Raw genomic sequence first — 17,677 nt, 5'->3', positions numbered from 1 at the left:
GTAACGGCCTGCTGTATCCTAGCAACAAGAGGCGGCAAGAGGATGTGGGGACCCGGAAGTGAGAGGCCGGGGCCGGGCTAGACCTGGGGTGGGTTGGTTTCTATATCTCGCCGAGGGTTCCCACTTGCCCTTCAGTAAGGGTCAAGACGCAGGGACTTGTACCAAAGGGGAGCAAAGCAGGGCTCTGCCCGAGTCCCCTAGGACCTCCGTCTCTCAATGTCGGAGGTAGGAGGCCTTATAGCTCCCGCGCGCTGGAGTTAGAAAGTGACTTATTACAATCTAGCTTTGAGGAGGGACCAGAGAAAGGCGGGTGCTGACCCTTAGATCCCTGGAGGTCTGACCCCTTAATACTTTTAGGGGTCTGGCCTGTGTTCCACTACCTGGCCAGTGTCAGAGTGTGCCCTTGAACTAGATGCCAGTTTCTAAATCTGGTCCTAACAGTCTCCAAGCTTTGTCACCTCCAGGAATTAGTCTTTCAGATCCGCATGTTTCCCAGCTGTAAGTCAGTACCTACAGCAAAGTGTTGTGAATTATGAGGCCAAAGTGACTAGTTCAATCCCAGCTCTACTGAACTAGTTGTGACTTTGGACAGTCACGTAATATTTCCAACCTTCATTTTCCTCGTGTGTAAGATGAGAATGAAAATCATTTCATGGGCTGTTTCAAAACTAAATGAGATGTCTTTTGTACAGTTTTTGAAACATAGCCTTCAGTGTGTGTTAATAAACAGAAATTATAGTATTTTCTACCCTGACCCTGAAATCCACTGGTGTGAAGGCAGAAGAAATGGAAAATTAGACTTCTAAGCTTATGCAGTTTTCGTCACATCTCCTGCCTAGACAGACAGGTATATATTGGAAAGGGGTGCGCCTTAAAAATAAGAGTGACCAGAACAGGCTCCTTGTAACCCATTTCCCCTTTTCATAGTCATGATCACCATGAAGATTTTCTGGTTTCCACTGTTTCTGAATCCGTTTTGACCCTACTGCTACCATTCATATAGATTTAGCCTGATTTGTGCCAGATCCTTTGCTAGTCATGAGGACATAAGACGCCGTTCCCGCCCTCCGAGAGTTCAGCGTAGAAGAGCAAGCTTGTTAAAGTACAGACTTTAATTCTACAGGTCTGGGGTAGGACCCGAGATTCTGCGTTTCTAACTAGCTCCCAGGTGATGCTAATGGAGTTGATTCGGGTTCAGCACTTCGAGAAGTAATATATAGAGGATTTTACAAACTAGTGGATGGTGGAAGGCTACGGGCAGAGTCCGGGTTAACTGGCCTGAAAACTTGAGGTGGTCTCCGCCCCTTTGCTTGATGAGGTTCCCTCCCAGGAATCCGACACGTGACGGGTGGGAAAGCCCTCACTGAATAGAAGAACTTTGTAAGGTCCGAAGATGCCACCCGACCTGCCTTCCCTGCTCCTGCGGCTTGTGATTCTGCTGCTGCTGTCCCAGGTAAACCGAGAGGGTCAGACTGCCTGTCTGGGTGTGGGGAGGGAAAAACAGAAAACAGTGGAGAAATAGCTAACTACTGACAAGGCCAGTTTTATCTCTTAAGCACTTGGCAGACACTGACCCTTACTCCCGACCACTCGAGCCAGACTTTTGCCCTTCCAGGCAGAAGCTCGCTCCTTCGTAGTGGATCGGCAACATGACAGATTCCTCCTGGACGGGGTCCCGTTCCGCTATATTTCTGGCAGCCTGCACTACTTTCGCGTACCGCGGGTTCTTTGGGCCGATCGACTTCTCAAGATGAAATTGAGCGGCCTCAACGCTGTGCAATTGTAAGAAGTGCTCGCGAGAGCTTTGTGAAAGCGAGGTTTACTCTTCTTTAAAATTGGGGGGGGGGGTTCCCCAGGAAACTGACTGGGTTTGTAAAGGGTTTGAGCTCCAGGACCCCTCAGGCAAGGGTGAGAAAGGGCGGCCCAGAACCTCTTTCTAGCTGCATCTCTGCAAGTTCTGAGTTTCCTAGGGAAACTCTAGGTCTTATTAACATCTTCGTTTCTCAGTTATGTGCCCTGGAACTACCATGAGCCAGAACCTGGGATCTATAACTTTAATGGCAGCCGGGACCTCACTGCCTTTCTGAATGAGGCAGCTAAAGCAAACCTGTTGGTCATTCTGAGACCAGGACCTTACATCTGTGCTGAGTGGGAGATGGTGAGTTAGTTGGAAAAGAGCAGAACCAGAGGTGATGTTCCTGTGGGTTTCAACTCTTTTCTGCCCACACTCTAGGGGCCATTTCCAGTGCTATACTTAATCCCCTCCCTTCTTGCCTCCCCCACTGTACCTCAAAGCAAAACTTGTCTCAACTTGTCTCAAGCTCAAGAAGAGATGGCTTATCCTGTAATCCCAGAATTTAGGTTGGGACAGACTGAAGCTAGCCTGGACTACAGAGTGAAACCCTGTATCAAATCAGAAACAAACCCTCCTAGCTACTCATGTGTTGCCTTTATGTTTTCCTTAAGGGAGGTCTCCCATCTTGGTTGCTTCGAAACCGTGATATTCATCTGAGAACCTCAGATCCTGGTGAGTTGAGACAACAAAATGAATGCCTGAACAAGAGGCCACCCCTCATTTAGAGGTCATACATTTATTCTTTCCTTCACATCTAGCAGGATGCTAGAAACTGAGAACTCAAAGACCTAGTCCTGTGCAAAATAAAACAGAGTAGTGTGAGCTGCAGAGCAGGCAAGTGATGCACGCCTATAATCCCAGTGCTTATAAGGTAGACATGGGAGGATCAGGAGTTTAAGATCATCCTCCACTATGTAGGAAGTTGGAAGCCAGCTTGGACTAAAGAGAAGTTGAATAACATGAAAGGAAAAAACAGAGTGGGAAAAACAGTTGTTTTTCAAAACTATAAATAAGATCATATACTGTACAAAAGCTACATAAATAAGGAGTTGAAATAATGAATAATGAGAAGTATTGAGGGTAGTGAAAAGAGACTTTCTGAGAAGGTTAACATTTTAGTTGGCTTTTGTGAAAGAGAAAGCACTGATCGAGTGACAAATGTGGCAGAAACATGGCGGGATGGAGGCAAGTAGAACAGCATGCCTGGAGCAGTAGTCAGAGAGGCAGGACTGTGACTGGGAACTTAAGCTGAGATGATTATGCAAATGGTAGAGGCCCTTGCAGTTCTGTGATGGGGCTTTGTGATTTATTCCAATTACAGAAGAAAACCACTGGAAAATGTCCCCAGAATTATGGCACAGCTGGATTTGCTTTAATATCACTTCAGCCTGGGTGCAACTGGGTTAAAGAGAACAAGAGTGAAGGAGTGAATGGGTTCTTATGGTAGATGATCGACGGTGACGGTGCTCAAGTGCAGGGATAGTAGTGGGAGGGAAAAGAGGAAGACGGAAGAGACAGAGTGTAACAAGACTTGTGGATACACTTTTATTTGACGAGACTGCCAGATGTGGGCCATGGGTAGAAAAAGAGTCAATTTTCTGACCAGTCAAGTCTGTTCTTAGACATATCTCTTTCCTAATTTTCTTTTCTGAGTAATTTGGTTCATTTGTGTGGTAGATTTGACCTGCATTGACCCCAAAATATGTATCTCTCTCCTAGGACCTTTACCATGGCTTCTCCACACATGCCAAACTCCTGTGCTGTTTCTCTATTTAGATAAATAATAACAGATACTGACGTGCCGGTATGGCCTTTCAAAGCAACTATTTGCTTCTAGAGTTTTCCCATCCCAGCACTCTAAATACTGCAGTGTAACCCGTCACACCTCTCCTCTCACTCCACACTCTTTCCTGTCACCCTCCATTCAGTCTGTCAGTGTTGAATTTAACTATTTCTGGTCACTTACACTGCCGCCTACTGGTACAGACCTCCCCTGCTGACATCTTAACTGCACCCTCATTGCTCTTCCTAGTTGGCCTTTCCTCACATGGAGTCTATTCTTAGTCTAGCAACTTGTGGGCTTCTATGAAAACAGTTTAAAACGTCCATCTCCAGTCAAGTCATTCAAGATGAGCCACATACTCAGCCTCCCAGGCCATAGGCCTGGCTCCCTGGTGTCCGCTGCTGCTTGCTTCCTTGGCCCCCTCCATACTGCCCTTGTTGCTGTTCTGCATACTTTCCCGCCTCAGTGTCAGGCATTGCATATGGTGCTTCCACAGGACCTCTGCAGAAATCACCTTCCGTGATAACTTCCAGCCACCATCTAAGGTTTTTTTTTTTTCTTTTAAAGAGATTTATTTATTTATTATGTATACATTGTTCTGCCTGCGTGTACACCAGCAGGTCAGAAGAGGGCATCAGATCTCATTACAGATGGTTGTGAGCCACCATGTGGTTGCTGGGAATTGAACTCAGGACCTCTGGAAGAGCAGTCAGTGCTCTTAACCACTGAGCCATCTCTCCAGCCCCACCATCTAGGTTTTAAGCATTCCATACCGAAACTATCGTATGCCTCCTTTCCTGCCTTGTTCTTCTTGCCCCTAACACACTTTGTAGTTTTCTCATATATTTATTGTCTGCCTCCACTCGAGAAAGAACCCACAGGGCAAAGATTGCTTCTGCCTGCTGTCCCTTCTATACATCTAGGACAGTGCTTGAAGCAGAGTCACAGACACCCCATGCATATTTTTTGAGTGAATAAATGTGGTTTCATATGTGCTTAGATGGGTCTCTTTGATGTAAACATAGGAAGAAAAAATAATTCAATGATTTTAGATTTTTTTACAAAATGAGCTGGGCATGGTGGTATACGTAATGCCCTCGGGTAGCAGAGTCAAGCAAACTTCTGTGAGTTTAAGGCCAACCTGTGTATACAGGAAGTTCTAGGCCAGCCAGGGCTACAAACCTTTTCTTTTCCAAACAAAAAGGAAGTAATACTTATGAGATGGGTCAACAGGCAGAAGTACTTGCTTCCAAACCTAACGACCTGAGTTTGATGCCCTTGGATTCCTGTGGTGAAGGGGGAGAACCAACTTCTGCAAGTTGTCTTTGACCTCTGCAAACCTGCCGTGGCTTGAATGCATACACACACTAAATAAATGTAATTTAAAGCTTCTTTTAAGAATTTAAGAATGAGCCAGACATGCCTTCAATACCAGCACTCAGGAGCAGAGGCAGGCAGATCTCTGTGAGTTTGAGGCCAGCCTGGTGTACAAAGCAAGTCCAGGACAGCCAGGGCTACACAGCGAAACAAACAAATAATTCAAAACTGGCCAGAAGGTGGTAGCATACACTCCAATCCCAGCACTCTATTGGCAGAGGCAAGCGATCTCTTGAGTTCTAGGTCAAACTGATCTACAGTGATTTCCAAGACAGCCAGGGCCACATGGAGAAACTCTGTCTTAAAAACATGAACAACAAAAAAATAATTTTAAAATTTTCTTTAAAATACCTTTCACTGAGTCTACCCAGAGACTCTGCTGTTTCCTCCGGTGGGCAGGAGCTCTGTCCTCCGGTGGGCAGGAGCTCTGTCCTCCGGTGGGCAGGGGTACTCCATCAGCACTGGATCCTGCCATTGGTTAAAGACAGTCGTTCAAATACTATTTGTCATGTCCTTAAAAGAGCCCACATGAAGTGAGACTGTGACAAAAGGGTCCAATCTTATCTGGGGACAGTAGAGGTTTGTTTGTTTGAGGCAGGTTCTCATGTAGTCCAGGCTGGCCCGTGGCACAACCTTGTTGCTATTAGAATTTAGAATTCCTCACAGCTTTGAATTCCTATTCCTCCTGTGCTGGGAGGGGCTTTCTGGAGGAAGTTTATAACAAAGAGGAAGATTTAGTCATGTGCAAGTCTTTAATCCTAGCCCTAGGAGGTTGAGGATGACAGATCTCCTGAATTCAAGGACAGCCTGATTTACATAGTAAGTTCCTAGACTTCATAGAAAAACCTTGTCTGGAAAAAAAAAGGAGTATAGGCGTGAGAGAAAATGCCTGTCACCATGCTTGGTGACCCAAATGCATGGTTTGAGATCCAGGTGGTGGAAGGAGACAAGTGAGTCCTCAAGGTTATGGTTCACACATGTGCCACAGCATATACATTTATTCATACATACACCAGGATTGCTCTCAACAACACTGAATTTAACTACTCTGGTTATCCCTACTTTGATCTGCTGGTCCAAACCACTCCTCGGCTGGCATACACATCTTAATAACACACATGCATGTATGTATTTATGTATAAATGTGTGTGTGTGTGTGTGTGTGTGTGTGTGTGTGTGTGTGTGTGTGTGTGATTTAAAAGCATGAGCATAAAGCATTGAGGCATGAGTTAGCATCAACTAGGGAAAGGAGAAGAGGAGGAAAAGTGTCAGGCAGAGAACATAACATGAAGTCATTGAGGGAATTCTAAAAGTAATAAATAGGAGTTGAGAATTTAAGGCATAATGTATGGACTGACTGAATACAGGTCAAATACTCCTTTCCTGTTAAATTTCACAGTACTCTTAGGTGCTAGCTGATTATATATAGCTCATAGAGTGTTTAGCCTTATCATATGTGGAGTCTTAGGACACTACAGTTTCCTGTGCTGAGAGTTTCCTCTAAGAGTCACTGCTCCTGAGGCTGGAGTGATGACCTAGCACATCAGAGCATTGACTGCTCTTATAAAGGACCTAGGCTTGATTTCCAGCACCCATGTGGTGGCTCATTACTGTAACTCCAGTTCCCGAGGATCCAACCCTCTAGATTCTGGCCTCCTCTACAGTCACCAAGCACTTGGTACAAAGACATACATGCAGCCAAAAATACTCATACACATACACATAAAAAATTAAATAATTAAAATTTTTACTGCTCTTTCAATTTAGTTGTAAGCCAGGGAAAAGGATACTACAGCCCAGACTTAGCACTGAGGTTGCTGTCAAAGATGCTGGGGGTGTTGTTGAGACCTGGAAATTCATGGCCCCTAATAAGCAGAGCTCCTTCCTTTAGCCTTCCTTCATGCTGTGGACTCCTGGTTCAAGGTTTTGCTGCCAAAGATATATCCATTTCTCTACCACAATGGGGGCAACATCATTAGCATTCAGGTATGAATGGGAAGTGGACGGGCCACAAGACGCAGGTGCGCACTGTTTTTAACCTTTGTCTCATAGCTGGGCTTCTCTTTTCATTGTCCCTGGCAGGTGGAGAATGAATATGGTAGCTACAAGGTCTGTGATTTCAAGTATATGAGACACTTGGCTGGCCTCTTCCGTGCATTACTAGGAGACGAGATCTTGCTCTTCACCACAGATGGGCCTCAAGGACTCAGATGTGGTTCCCTTCAGGGACTCTATGCCACTGTAGATTTTGGCCCAGGTCTCTTAAACAAGGGTTGGGAGTGGAGTCTGGGACACAGTCACCTCCTCTGTGATGTTTTTGGGTTTTTTTTGTTTGTTTGTTTGTTTGTTTTTTTAACACTTTTTTTCCTTTTTGCAGCTGACAACGTGACCAGAATCTTTTCCCTGCTTCGGGAGTATGAACCTCATGGGCCATTGGTGAGAGGCCATAGGAAGGGGAATGAGAAAAACAATCCGGCTGGAATGGGTCCAGCTTGTTCCCACCTCACTGTGGCTCCTTTCACTTCTCCCTCTAGGTGAACTCCGAGTATTATACAGGCTGGCTGGATTACTGGGGCCAAAACCACTCCACACGGTCCACTCCAGCTGTAGCTAGAGGACTAGAAAGAATACTCAAGTTGGGAGCCAGTGTGAACATGTAACTGGACACACAATATGTTCCTGGGAGCTGGGGTTTAAAGTTAAGATTCCACAGGTCAGATTGTGCCCTTTCCCCCCACTTACCCCCACTTTAGGTATATGTTTCATGGAGGCACCAACTTTGGATACTGGAATGGTAAGTATCATCTCTTTGGGGGACTCAGGGAGGACAAAAGGAATCATATGCTTGGTCTGGGTAGATTAGCCTATGTAGAAGCTGTATATAGCAACCACTTTTTTCTCGCATGGCAAGGTTTTCTGCATGAGGCTCTGTGCTTAGTGCTTATCACCTAAGATGAAGTTGAATTAATTAAAGTACTTTAACGCAGGTGCTGATGACAAGGGGTACTTCCTTCCGATTACTACCAGCTACGACTATGATGCACCCATATCTGAAGCAGGAGACCCCACACCTAAGCTTTTTGCAATTCAAAATGTCATCAGCAAGGTGCCCTTTTAATTAATTGGGGAGAAGGGAGAGTGCCCATATTGTAAAGGAGCCCTACAAACTGGTGGTGTTTGTCTGGGAGAACAGAGCCCACTTAGCATTCTATGAAGCAGTTCCCACTCATATAGAACCATCTGGCGAATTCCACATGTGAAAAATTGTAGGGTTTTCATGACTCCCTCAGCCCATCCCTGGGTTCCAGGTCCAGAACCTCCTTTTAGAGCCTTGGATTGTTTTGGTTTTCCTATGACTACTGAGGGAATTTGGGCTCAGTTCCAGGAAATTCCCTTGGGACCTTTACCTCCCCCCAGCCCCAAGATGAAGCTTGGACCACTAACTATGAGCCTGGTAAGTTTCTCCTGTCTTTTCTGATTCTGATTTTATACTGTTGTTTTCTGAATCAGTTACCTTGAGCAGCCCTCAATTCCAGAAGTTTAACAGTAGATTGCCCTTTGTCCTCACAGGATGGGAATTTGCTGTCTTTCCTAGACTTTCTCTGCCCAGAAGGCCCCATCCATTCAGTTTTGCCATTGACCTTTGAGGCTGTCAAACTGGTAAGATATAAACTCATATCTGAAGGGAGTGGTAGGCTCCTTGAACAGCTACAGCCAAAAATCCCTTTGGCTACTAATCTTCCACGCATGCTCTATCTTATCACCATTTCATCTTAAGTCCTCATCCTTTAAGTCCTCATCCTTCTGTATCTAGGACCGTGGCTTTATGCTGTACCGGACCTATATGACTTACACTGTTTCAGAACCAACACCATTGTGGGTGCCAAATAATGGAATTCATGACCGTGCCTATGTGATGGTAGATGGGGTAAGAATCTAATCCTCAACCAAATTATGCTTTCAATTCCATCCCTTCCCCAAATACCCTTTGGCTTTAAATTTTCCCCATCCCCATTCCTTCCCCATCTGTCTGCCCAGGTTCTAAGCTAGGATATGGGGAGAATGTGATAAGTTTTTTAACTAGGGACATGGTGGGGTGTACCTGCATTTCCAACACTAAGTAGTCTGAAGCCAGGAAGTCACAAGCCTGGGCTGTATAGTGACTTTTCAGTCTGGACAGAGACCCTGTTTCAAAAAAAGCAGATATCAGAAGAATGGTAGACAACCAATCAGGTGATTCCATTCTCCTGTCCTCCAAATAAAGTGTTCTAACATGACTCACTGTGTAGTGGCCAAGAACTAAACACTGGGTCCTTCCTTTACCAGAGCCTATCTCTCATCCACAGGTATTGAAGGGCATTCTGGAACGGAGCTTGAAAGAAGAACTGTATTTGACTGGGAAAGTAGGGACCAGGCTGGATATATTGCTAGAGAATATGGGGAGGCTCAGTTTTGGGTCTAACCACAGTGACTTCAAGGTGAGCTAGGCTTGTCTCTTCTTCCCCTGGACCCTTGTTAACCATCTTTCTTGGGGAGCTGGGCCTCATGGAAGAACTCTGCCATTAGGTGTAGGCAGAGGAATGATGCTTGAGGATGTGGCCAGGGCCAGTTCCATTCCAGGCTTGCTGGGGACATTGTGGGCCCTGACTCAGTGAGTGACTTTGCACTTGCTTCCCCACAGGGCCTGTTAGAACCACCACTTCTGGGGCAGACAGTCCTCACTGGGTGGATGATGTTCCCTCTCAAGGTGGATAAGCTTGTAAAATGGTGGATCCCCTTGCAGCTGATGAAAAGAGCCCAGCCTCAAGCTCCCTCTGTCCCTGCCTTCTATTCTGCAAAGTTTCCGGCTTTAGGCTTACTTGGGGACACATTTCTCTATCTACCTGGATGGACCAAGGTATTGCTAATGGTGGTAGAAGGAATTGTGGGGGGCACATTCAAGAAAACAAAATTGGAAATACACATTTCAATCTGATCAGAAACCTGAAAGGGGGTAAGTCTACCCATAGAGAGCTGATCCTTTGTTTTTCTACTCCATCCCTTCCCCCAGGGCCAAGTATGGATCAATGGGTTTAACCTGGGTCGGTACTGGACAATGCGGGGTCCACAACAGACCCTATACGTGCCAAGACCTCTGCTGTTTGGTAGCTCAATCAACAAAATCACATTGCTGGAACTAGAAGATGTGCCTCATGACCCCCAGATCCAATTTTTGGATAAGCCTATCCTCAATAGCACTTTGCATTGGGGGTATAACTATCTTCTCTCAGAACCACAAGGTTCCTATGAACCAATAGAGTTAAGTGGGCACTGAAAGATGACCCTGGAGTCTGGGACACAGGGCAGGATCCTTTGATGACGGCCACAGTGACCATAAAGAATCAAAGGCTACAATCCCTCTGAGTGTAAGTACATACACAGTTTTCTTGCCAAACTTTATTGTGATTAAAATTCCAAAGACAGTACTGGCCCCACACACCTTTGGGGCCCTGTCTTTGCCCCAGTTCCTGAGTGTCCTTCACTGCCCATCTTCCAAATAATGTCAAGCTTCACAAGGAGGAAGAGAGCTCTAGGTCTGGATGTGTCCTCTTGGGACCCAGAGTTGGCCCCAGGTGGCTATAAGAAATCATGATGACGGCCTCCCTGCCTGACTGCGATGGTCTCGAAGGCAACGTGTGGAGCAGAAAGAGAAATCGAGGTAGTGAAAGGGAATGAGGCCTTGGAGGGACACACCACAACTCCAGCAGCGCCTGAACAGAAGGAAGAAAAATGGCTGGACAGGTACCCACAAGCTTTCCCATCTAAGCATAGCCCAGCCCTTAAAGGTCCCAGGGATCTCAAGTCCCCTTTGCAACCCTTCTGAACACCATGATGTTCAGAAGGCTCCTGTAACAACTCATCCCCTGGCCCCCATACCCAGCATTGACAACTGCAGAGTCAGGAACTGGAGGGCTAGGGGCTCCCAACTGGGCAGCAAGTCGGCGCTCTGCAGCCAGAGCTCTCTGCAAAAAAAGAGAAGATGTTACAGTCCAAAGTCCCAGCGATGAACAGTACATTCAGGAAATAATGGTTCAGTCTCGGGAGGGAGGCAGGCTCCACCGAAGTCAGACAGCGTAAGACCCTACAGCCTCACCTTCTCTCGGTCACTGAGGGCAGCAAACCGCCTTCGCTCCTCTTGCTCCTGTTCTTCCTGTTCCCTCTGCTTCCGCTGCTGTTGCTCCCGCTGCCGTCGAGCTGCCTTCTGCTCCTTTTTCCTTGTAGCCTGCCGGGCCTCCATTTCTTGAGTCAATGGCCCTGGCACCTGGAAGATTTCCCAAAGGTATTATAAAACTACAAGGAAGCAGAATGGACCTAATGAGGATCTCTGATGCCCTCCACTCTAGCTCCTTTTCCAGCTCACCCGAGCCTTGCTGTAATCATAAGCATCAAGATTCTTCTCCATGAACCTCCGGAATTCATTACGCGTTGATCTGTCAGCTGCTACAGTATAAGGTGGCCGAGCCGTAGAGTCACTAAAGACAAAAACCCAAAACCAAGTTTAACTCCTGCTTTTCCTGGCACTGCACAAGGAAAGAGTATCAAGTGCCAACATGAGCCACCATGTTATGCTCTCTACACCTAAATGGGGCCAAGGAGATACTCACTGCACAGTGGGGTCAGCACCTGCCTCCAACAGCAAACGAACTACTAAGCCTCTTCCAGCTGCGGCTGCTGCATGCAGGAGAGTAAAGCCACCAGAGCCCAAAGGGGCACTGAGTAGGGACATAACTCCAGGGTCTACAGGCCCAGTGGCTAGCTGCAGCTTTAGCACCTCAACTTCCCCAGCACGACAAGCAGCTAGAAGCATATCCCAGAGCTCTGGTTGACCAGGGGCTTTGGCCTCATCGACCAAAGTGTCCAATGGGGTTGCAACCACTTGGGTTGGCTGTGAGAATGGCTCATCTTGAGGTTGCTGAAGAAGGGGCCCATGTGCCCCACATTGCTGCTTTTGACTTCTCTCCTTCTTTTTCCTCTTCTTCCTCCGCTTGGGCAATACTTCAAATTCACGAAGATCCAGGGTCCCCAGTGTCAGCTCTACTAGCTCCAACTCTACTTCGGAGCCATCTTCTTCCTGAGACTCGGAACCTAGAAAAGGATATGATCTCAGATCTGTCTAAGGAATAGGGAGAGGGTAGAAAGATGTGGGCTTCCTCAGATGGGTTTACATTTATAAAAAGATACTCCAGATCATCCTGAAATGAAGTGTTTTTATTCTGTCCCTGGACTCTCCCTGTCCCTGTTTTTAAACAGAACAGTACAAAGTAAAGCACCAACATGGTGGCACATACCTTTAATTCCAGCCCTTGGGAGGCAGAGGCAGGTGGATCTCTATGAGATCAGGGCCAGCCTGGTTTATCTGGCTGAATTCCAAGACAACCAGAGCTATATAGTGAGACCTGCCTTAAAAACCCCAAAATCCCAACAACATCAAAAAACAAAAGCAATCAAAAAAAAAAAATTCCAAAAGTAAAGGAAAGCAATGTTTAGCCCCAAGCACAGCATCCAATCAAACTCAAACAACACATTCCCTCCACGTTAAATACCAGGAATATATCCATGAACAGTCCTAAGATTTAGCAAGTCACTAAAGATGTCTCAGTTGACAGATGTGGTAGTATATGCCTGTAATCCCAGCATTTGGGAACTGGAAGCAAAAGGACAGTGCGTTTAAGATCAACCTGGACGACAGACAGTCCAGGCCAGCCTGGGCTAGGCAACAAAGACCCTGCCTGGTTCAGAAAGCAGCTTAGTGTGGTGGTTCGTGTATAATCCCAGCATTTGGGTGGCTGAGGCAGGAAGACTGCCATGATTTCAAGGCCAGTGTGGGTGCTATATAGTGAGCTCTAGACCAATCTGGGTTGAAGTGAGACACTCTCAAAACAACAAAAGGAAAACATGTTTCCTTTTACAACACACCTTATTTTTATAAACAGATGCTCACAGGGATGAGTGTATGGATGGCTGTGGGTATAGTTTAAGGGCTCACCTATCAACCTTTAGATGGGTCAGTTATGAGAATTGGCTACTGCATTTCCAAGGCAGATAGGCATTTTACAATTGCCAGATGGTGCTCAAACCTTGTTTGAGTGGTTCTTCATCCTGCCCAAGTGCCTTATTTGCATCACTAGGGACCTTTGTTTTTTCTTTCTCAGTATCCCTTTTCCTCTCTTCTCTCACTGGTTTGCAGTGTGTCTCAGGAGAGTGAAATCTGACCATTTCTCGAGGGTCTTCATCTGCCATGAAACAACAAAAAAACCTTTCTCAAATTTAGGCTTGGAAAAACTAACTCAGGTCAATTGTCTTGCAGTCCATGAGCTAGAAAACCCACTGGATTCACTGGTCTGTGTATGAAGTCCCCAGACCCGGAATACACACCATACACCTGCAAGGTGGTCAGCTTATGGAGTACACGCTGAAGCTCTCCAAAAGTGGGTCTGCGGGTGGTGAGAGGGATATCCCAAAGTCGGAAATCACTCCTTTGTAGGGGTGCCCCTTGGCCTCCAAAGAACAAGGACCGGCCAGAGCGTGGGGCATGCAGCAGTATTGTTTCTGCCTCTCCTAGTGCTTTGGACCAGGTTGGCCCTGCCAGCAGGTCACGAACATCCTAAAGAGAGTAACTCCACTTAGCATAGTTTCATCTGCTGCATTAAAAAAATCTTCAAACAATGGCCTTCTGATCATACAAAGGGAGAGGAAGATAGAAAAAAAATGAGAGAATGTTTCTGGAAATTCCTATTGTCTACCCCAAAAACTAGAAAAACATGAGATCAGTGGACTACCAGATCTGTAAGGCCTAACTCACCTTGTAGAGCATGGCTTCATTGTAACGCCTCAAGTTGGCTCCAGCAGAGCGGGATGCCCTACCCTGGGCATCCTGAAGGCCCTGGGCTGTGCCCCGCTTGGCCCGCACAGTGTAACGGTGAAAGGTTTTGTGTGCCACCACTTCTCTTCTGTAGATGGCACAAACTCAGTACTGGAGACTAGGCAGTACTCCCAAGTTAGTGGGGTACATCCATCCCCCATTCAACACCCTCTCACCCTTGGAAAATGGCACCAGCAAAATGCCCAGCTGCAGCCATGAGCACCACGTAGTGTCTGGGACCTCCATTTTGCAGGTTTTGTAGCAGCAATTCTGCCTTTTCTGGAGGAATCTAGAAGACACATCAACAAACATTCCACATGCTGTATGTATTAAAAACAAGAAACCAAGTGTTATATTGCATTATCTCACTCATTACAACCACCCTTGGCATCACTTCCATTTCACAAAAGATATTTGAGACTTCAAGAGGTAGTGGTGGAAGATGGGAATGATATAACCACAATTTAGACTTAATCCCATTACACTTGACCTTTTCAAGATCCTGGCCAGTTCAATTCAAGATTATGCTGTCAGGTACAATAGCCTTACCCAAAAGGAAGAAAATAAGACATACATTGGCTGAAGAAAACCTAGTATACAAAAGCTGGCACTGATCACACAACCTGTACTGTTACTTGCCTGGTGAGGGCCTAGGACACAACGATAGGCATAAAGAAACTGGCCCTGGGCGTTTCTGAAAAGGACCCGATGTGGGTAGAATCCAGGGGGTCGGTTGGGTTTTTCAGATTCAGCCCTCTCCTCATCCAGTGTCAGCAAGTCCTCTTCACTGGCTGAGTCTGAGTCTTCTGATCCTGAGATGCTGGAAAGATCTCCTGAAGACAAATATGGGACATACAAGTTTGACACTCCACCCCTGACCTTTCTTGGAATCCCAAGAGGTCTTTCCCACCCTGACCTTCTGCTCCCATACAGGTTTTTCTGTAACAAGCATTACCTCTGGAGCTTTGCCTTTCAAAGTCTGAAGCAGATAGGAGAGGCTTATTCTTGAGACGTTGTTTTAGGTTAAAGCGATGCCAATCAAGTTTATAATGTTCTCTCTGGTGTGAAGGAAAAGAGGGAGGCAGAGAGTGGAAATACAGCCTACCTTGGCTGTGTACAGTAGACAGAGCTAGTCACAGAACTATAGGAAATATACCCGGTTAATACTAAGTACACTAGACAACTATGGACCTTTATTAAACTCATGTCTTACCTCTTTCTACCCAGAATTACCTTCTGCTTCTAACATCTAATCCCATACTCTGACCTTTTACCTGTTCCTGGTGGTTCTGGAAGACCTGGTCACAGGCTGAACAAAATAATTTATCTGAAATATCCAGAGAACATGGAGATACTTTTCTCCCTGAGCTTGTGTTCTCTCCTGAAAGGAAGAAAAGGGTAATTGGAAATAGAAAGGGATTCTATCCAATCTACAGTGAACCTACAGTACCCAGGACTATATATATATTGAATACCTGATAATACAGAAGAAAAAAAGATGGCATGACTTTGCCTTCCAAGAATTTATAATCCGGCAATCATGAAATAAATCATACAGTAACTATTTTGTACAATAAATACTCTTGAAAAGATAAATGTACAATTAAATATTACATTTCAGTTATCAAAGTGGATTGTTTGGGGAAATCTTGTAGAAAACGGATGGTAATAAGGTTAAATCTTCTCCTGTTTGGTGTTGTGGCTTGAACTTAAGATCCCACACATCCGGGCTGGAGAGATGGCTCAGGGGTTAAGAGCACCCGACTGCTCTTCCAGAGGTCCTGAGTTCAATTCCCAGCAACCACATGGTGGCTCACAACCATCTGTAAGGAGACCCGATGCCCTCTTCTGGTGTGTCTGAAGACAGCTACAGTGTACTTATATATAATAAATGAATAAATAAATCTTAAAAAAAAAAAAAAAAAAAAAAAAAAAAAAAGATCCCACACATCCTAAGAATGTTCTTCTGTACCACTGAACTCCTTTTTCATCCCACCCCCAACTCCTTTTTCAGTCTATTAAGTGCTACTCAACATATCCAAAGAACCATCTACCAAGGGTAAATTATCAAAACAGCCATCAATCAGGAAAATGTTTTCTGAGTCAATGTTTTCCAAATCCTCAGTCAGATACACAGTAAAGGCTAACTCCAGAAGTACTTCTCTCTCTCTACATCAAACTTAACTGGAGCTGGACTTGGTGATGCAGCTGGGAGGCAGAGGCAGACAGATTTCCTATGAGTTAGAGGTCAGTCTGGTCTACATAGTGAGCTCCAGGCCAACCAAAGTTTTCCAGTAAGACCCTGTCTCAAAAACAAAACAAAATGCCTCCATTGAAATGGATAATGGGCAATCCCTTATATTCCCTTGCTCCCAATAATGAACTTGTGGGTATACACAGTGGTCTCTCTGAGGATAAGCAAGCACACACCCAGGAAAACAAGTCCAGGGATGATCTGCCACATCTTGATACCTAACCAAAATCTTACATCACGGTGTCTGAAAGGTAACTGGACTTCAGCTCCTTTCCTAGTAAGCCCTAAAATACTTCTGCGGTACTGCGGATGAAACCCAGATCTACTAACACCTCTACATTCTCTAGCCCCCCTCCCCCACCAGACAAGGTCCCACTGTACAGTCTAGGTTGTTCTTAAACTCCCTCTTCTTGCCTTAGATTCCTAAATGCTGGGATTACAAGTGGGTGGCACAACTCCCAGATTAAAATTACTTTTAACCATATAAAACCAGTTTCTAAATTTACATCTTATAGTCCCAGTTACAGTGGACAACCAAAGCGCAAGAAAACACAGCCAAAGACAAAATTGCGTACAAAATCAGTCAATTCTGTACTTTGTAAAAGTGGATATATCTGACTAAAGCCCACTGAAATAGAGCTAGGTACGATGTTGATGTTTTAAAACCAGTGGTATTACTGTAACGAGATATAAACAACAGTTAGAAACTTTTGTGGTGACAATCCATGGCCCAGCCCTGTATATTTCACAAGGCTGAAATATACTGGGGAAAGAAAAGGGAGGGCAACAGAAAGAATCAGTGTGGATTCCTAAACTGGGAAATCATGATGTAAAAGTCTTCCGTGTTAATAGGCTCCACAGAACCCTGTGACGTTCCTCCAAGTTCCACCCCAAAGCATCCCGGATACCTGGACAGGAAGTACGCGGCGCCCAGGCCAGAGCCTCCCCGGGAGCTTGGCTCACCAGGCTCAGGCCCCGAACAAGTGGAGCTTCCCCGTTGAGGGTCAACAGGGAAACCGAGGCAGGGACTGGGGCTGCACGTGGAGCTGGCAACATGGCTGAAGAAGAAACGGAGGGCAGAAACAGCTCTCCAGAGCGAGATTCTACTACTGCGTCGGCAGCCGGCCTGGTCATCCCCACACAGAAAGGCCCCTCGGCCTTCACCCGCTACCACAACTCAGTTCTGCGGGAAATACGTGAGGATCTTCAGGAGTGAAATGGAAAGCACCGAGACCCAAATCGGGTCCAGGAGTCTACCAGTCAGAGGCTACCCAACCGATCTACTAGCACGGACACCGAACTTCGCCACTCGACCCGCTAATGTCCCAAGAGCAGAGCCACACGCAAGTCCACCGTTCGAAAACTGGATTTCTGCAACACACAACAATCCGGTAGCTACGGAGAGGCGAAGGGGACACACTGCCGCGCCCGTAGCCCAACCCCTCATCACGTAGAGCACACTATTGGTCCTCTGCTCTCCAAGACCCGCCTCTAACCTTCCGTCCT

The 17,677-nt window shown here is 46.0% G+C and overlaps 2 protein-coding genes across 23 annotated transcripts; one reads left to right on the top strand and one right to left on the bottom strand.

Annotated features, from left to right (window-relative positions):
• The first annotated feature begins 62 nt into the window (after positions 1-62).
• Glb1l (galactosidase, beta 1-like) lies at positions 63-12,245 on the top strand. Of its 17 annotated transcripts, none has more exons than XM_087565427.1 (17): positions 63-88; positions 1,331-1,453; positions 1,616-1,782; positions 2,008-2,158; positions 2,467-2,527; positions 6,907-7,001; positions 7,098-7,272; positions 7,393-7,451; positions 7,550-7,671; positions 7,769-7,809; positions 8,003-8,121; positions 8,395-8,469; positions 8,586-8,675; positions 8,830-8,943; positions 9,362-9,493; positions 9,697-9,912; positions 10,066-12,245. In XM_087565427.1, the coding sequence occupies exons 2-17, from the start codon at positions 1,394-1,396 to the stop codon at positions 10,327-10,329; spliced, it is 1,941 nt and encodes a 646-aa protein (XP_087421553.1). In that variant the 5' UTR covers positions 63-88; positions 1,331-1,393; the 3' UTR covers positions 10,330-12,245.
• Positions 10,416-17,608, bottom strand: Ankzf1 (ankyrin repeat and zinc finger peptidyl tRNA hydrolase 1). Of its 6 annotated transcripts, none has more exon segments than NM_001014219.2 (13): positions 10,416-10,765; positions 10,932-11,017; positions 11,149-11,316; positions 11,416-11,527; positions 11,660-12,140; positions 13,133-13,288; positions 13,431-13,659; positions 13,858-14,005; positions 14,094-14,206; positions 14,557-14,750; positions 14,873-14,975; positions 15,192-15,298; positions 17,080-17,608. In NM_001014219.2, coding segments are annotated over 13 exon segments (2,247 nt in total). In that variant the 5' UTR covers positions 17,306-17,608; the 3' UTR covers positions 10,416-10,641.
• Between the last annotated feature and the right edge of the window lie 69 nt (positions 17,609-17,677).

This window comes from Rattus norvegicus, chromosome 9 (genome assembly GCF_021556685.1).
Source record: "Rattus norvegicus strain SHRSP/BbbUtx chromosome 9, alternate assembly SHRSP_T2T, whole genome shotgun sequence".
In the NCBI taxonomy this organism is placed as follows: Eukaryota; Metazoa; Chordata; class Mammalia; order Rodentia; family Muridae; genus Rattus; species Rattus norvegicus.
This window is presented reverse-complemented; position numbering and strand designations above follow the sequence as displayed.

Bases quoted from the DNA above. Each gene is read 5' to 3' on its own strand.
- Ankzf1 (XM_087566740.1), bottom strand. From the start codon at position 17,305: ATGACCAGGCCGGCTGCCGACGCAGTAGTAGAATCTCGCTCTGGAGAG. The intron at 13,660-14,093 runs GTGAGAGGGTGT...TACTCTCTTTAG, and splicing joins GCTGGTGCCATTTTCCAAGG to GATGTTCGTGACCTGCTGGC. The intron at 12,141-13,132 runs GTTTGAGCACCA...ATCCTTTTCTAG, and splicing joins TGAAGAACCACTCAAACAAG to GTTCCGAGTCTCAGGAAGAA.
- Glb1l (XM_087565427.1), top strand. From the start codon at position 1,394: ATGCCACCCGACCTGCCTTCCCTGCTCCTGCGGCTTGTGATTCTGCTG. The intron at 2,159-2,466 runs GTGAGTTAGTTG...GTTTTCCTTAAG, and splicing joins TCTGTGCTGAGTGGGAGATG to GGAGGTCTCCCATCTTGGTT. The intron at 7,002-7,097 runs GTATGAATGGGA...TGTCCCTGGCAG, and splicing joins GCAACATCATTAGCATTCAG to GTGGAGAATGAATATGGTAG.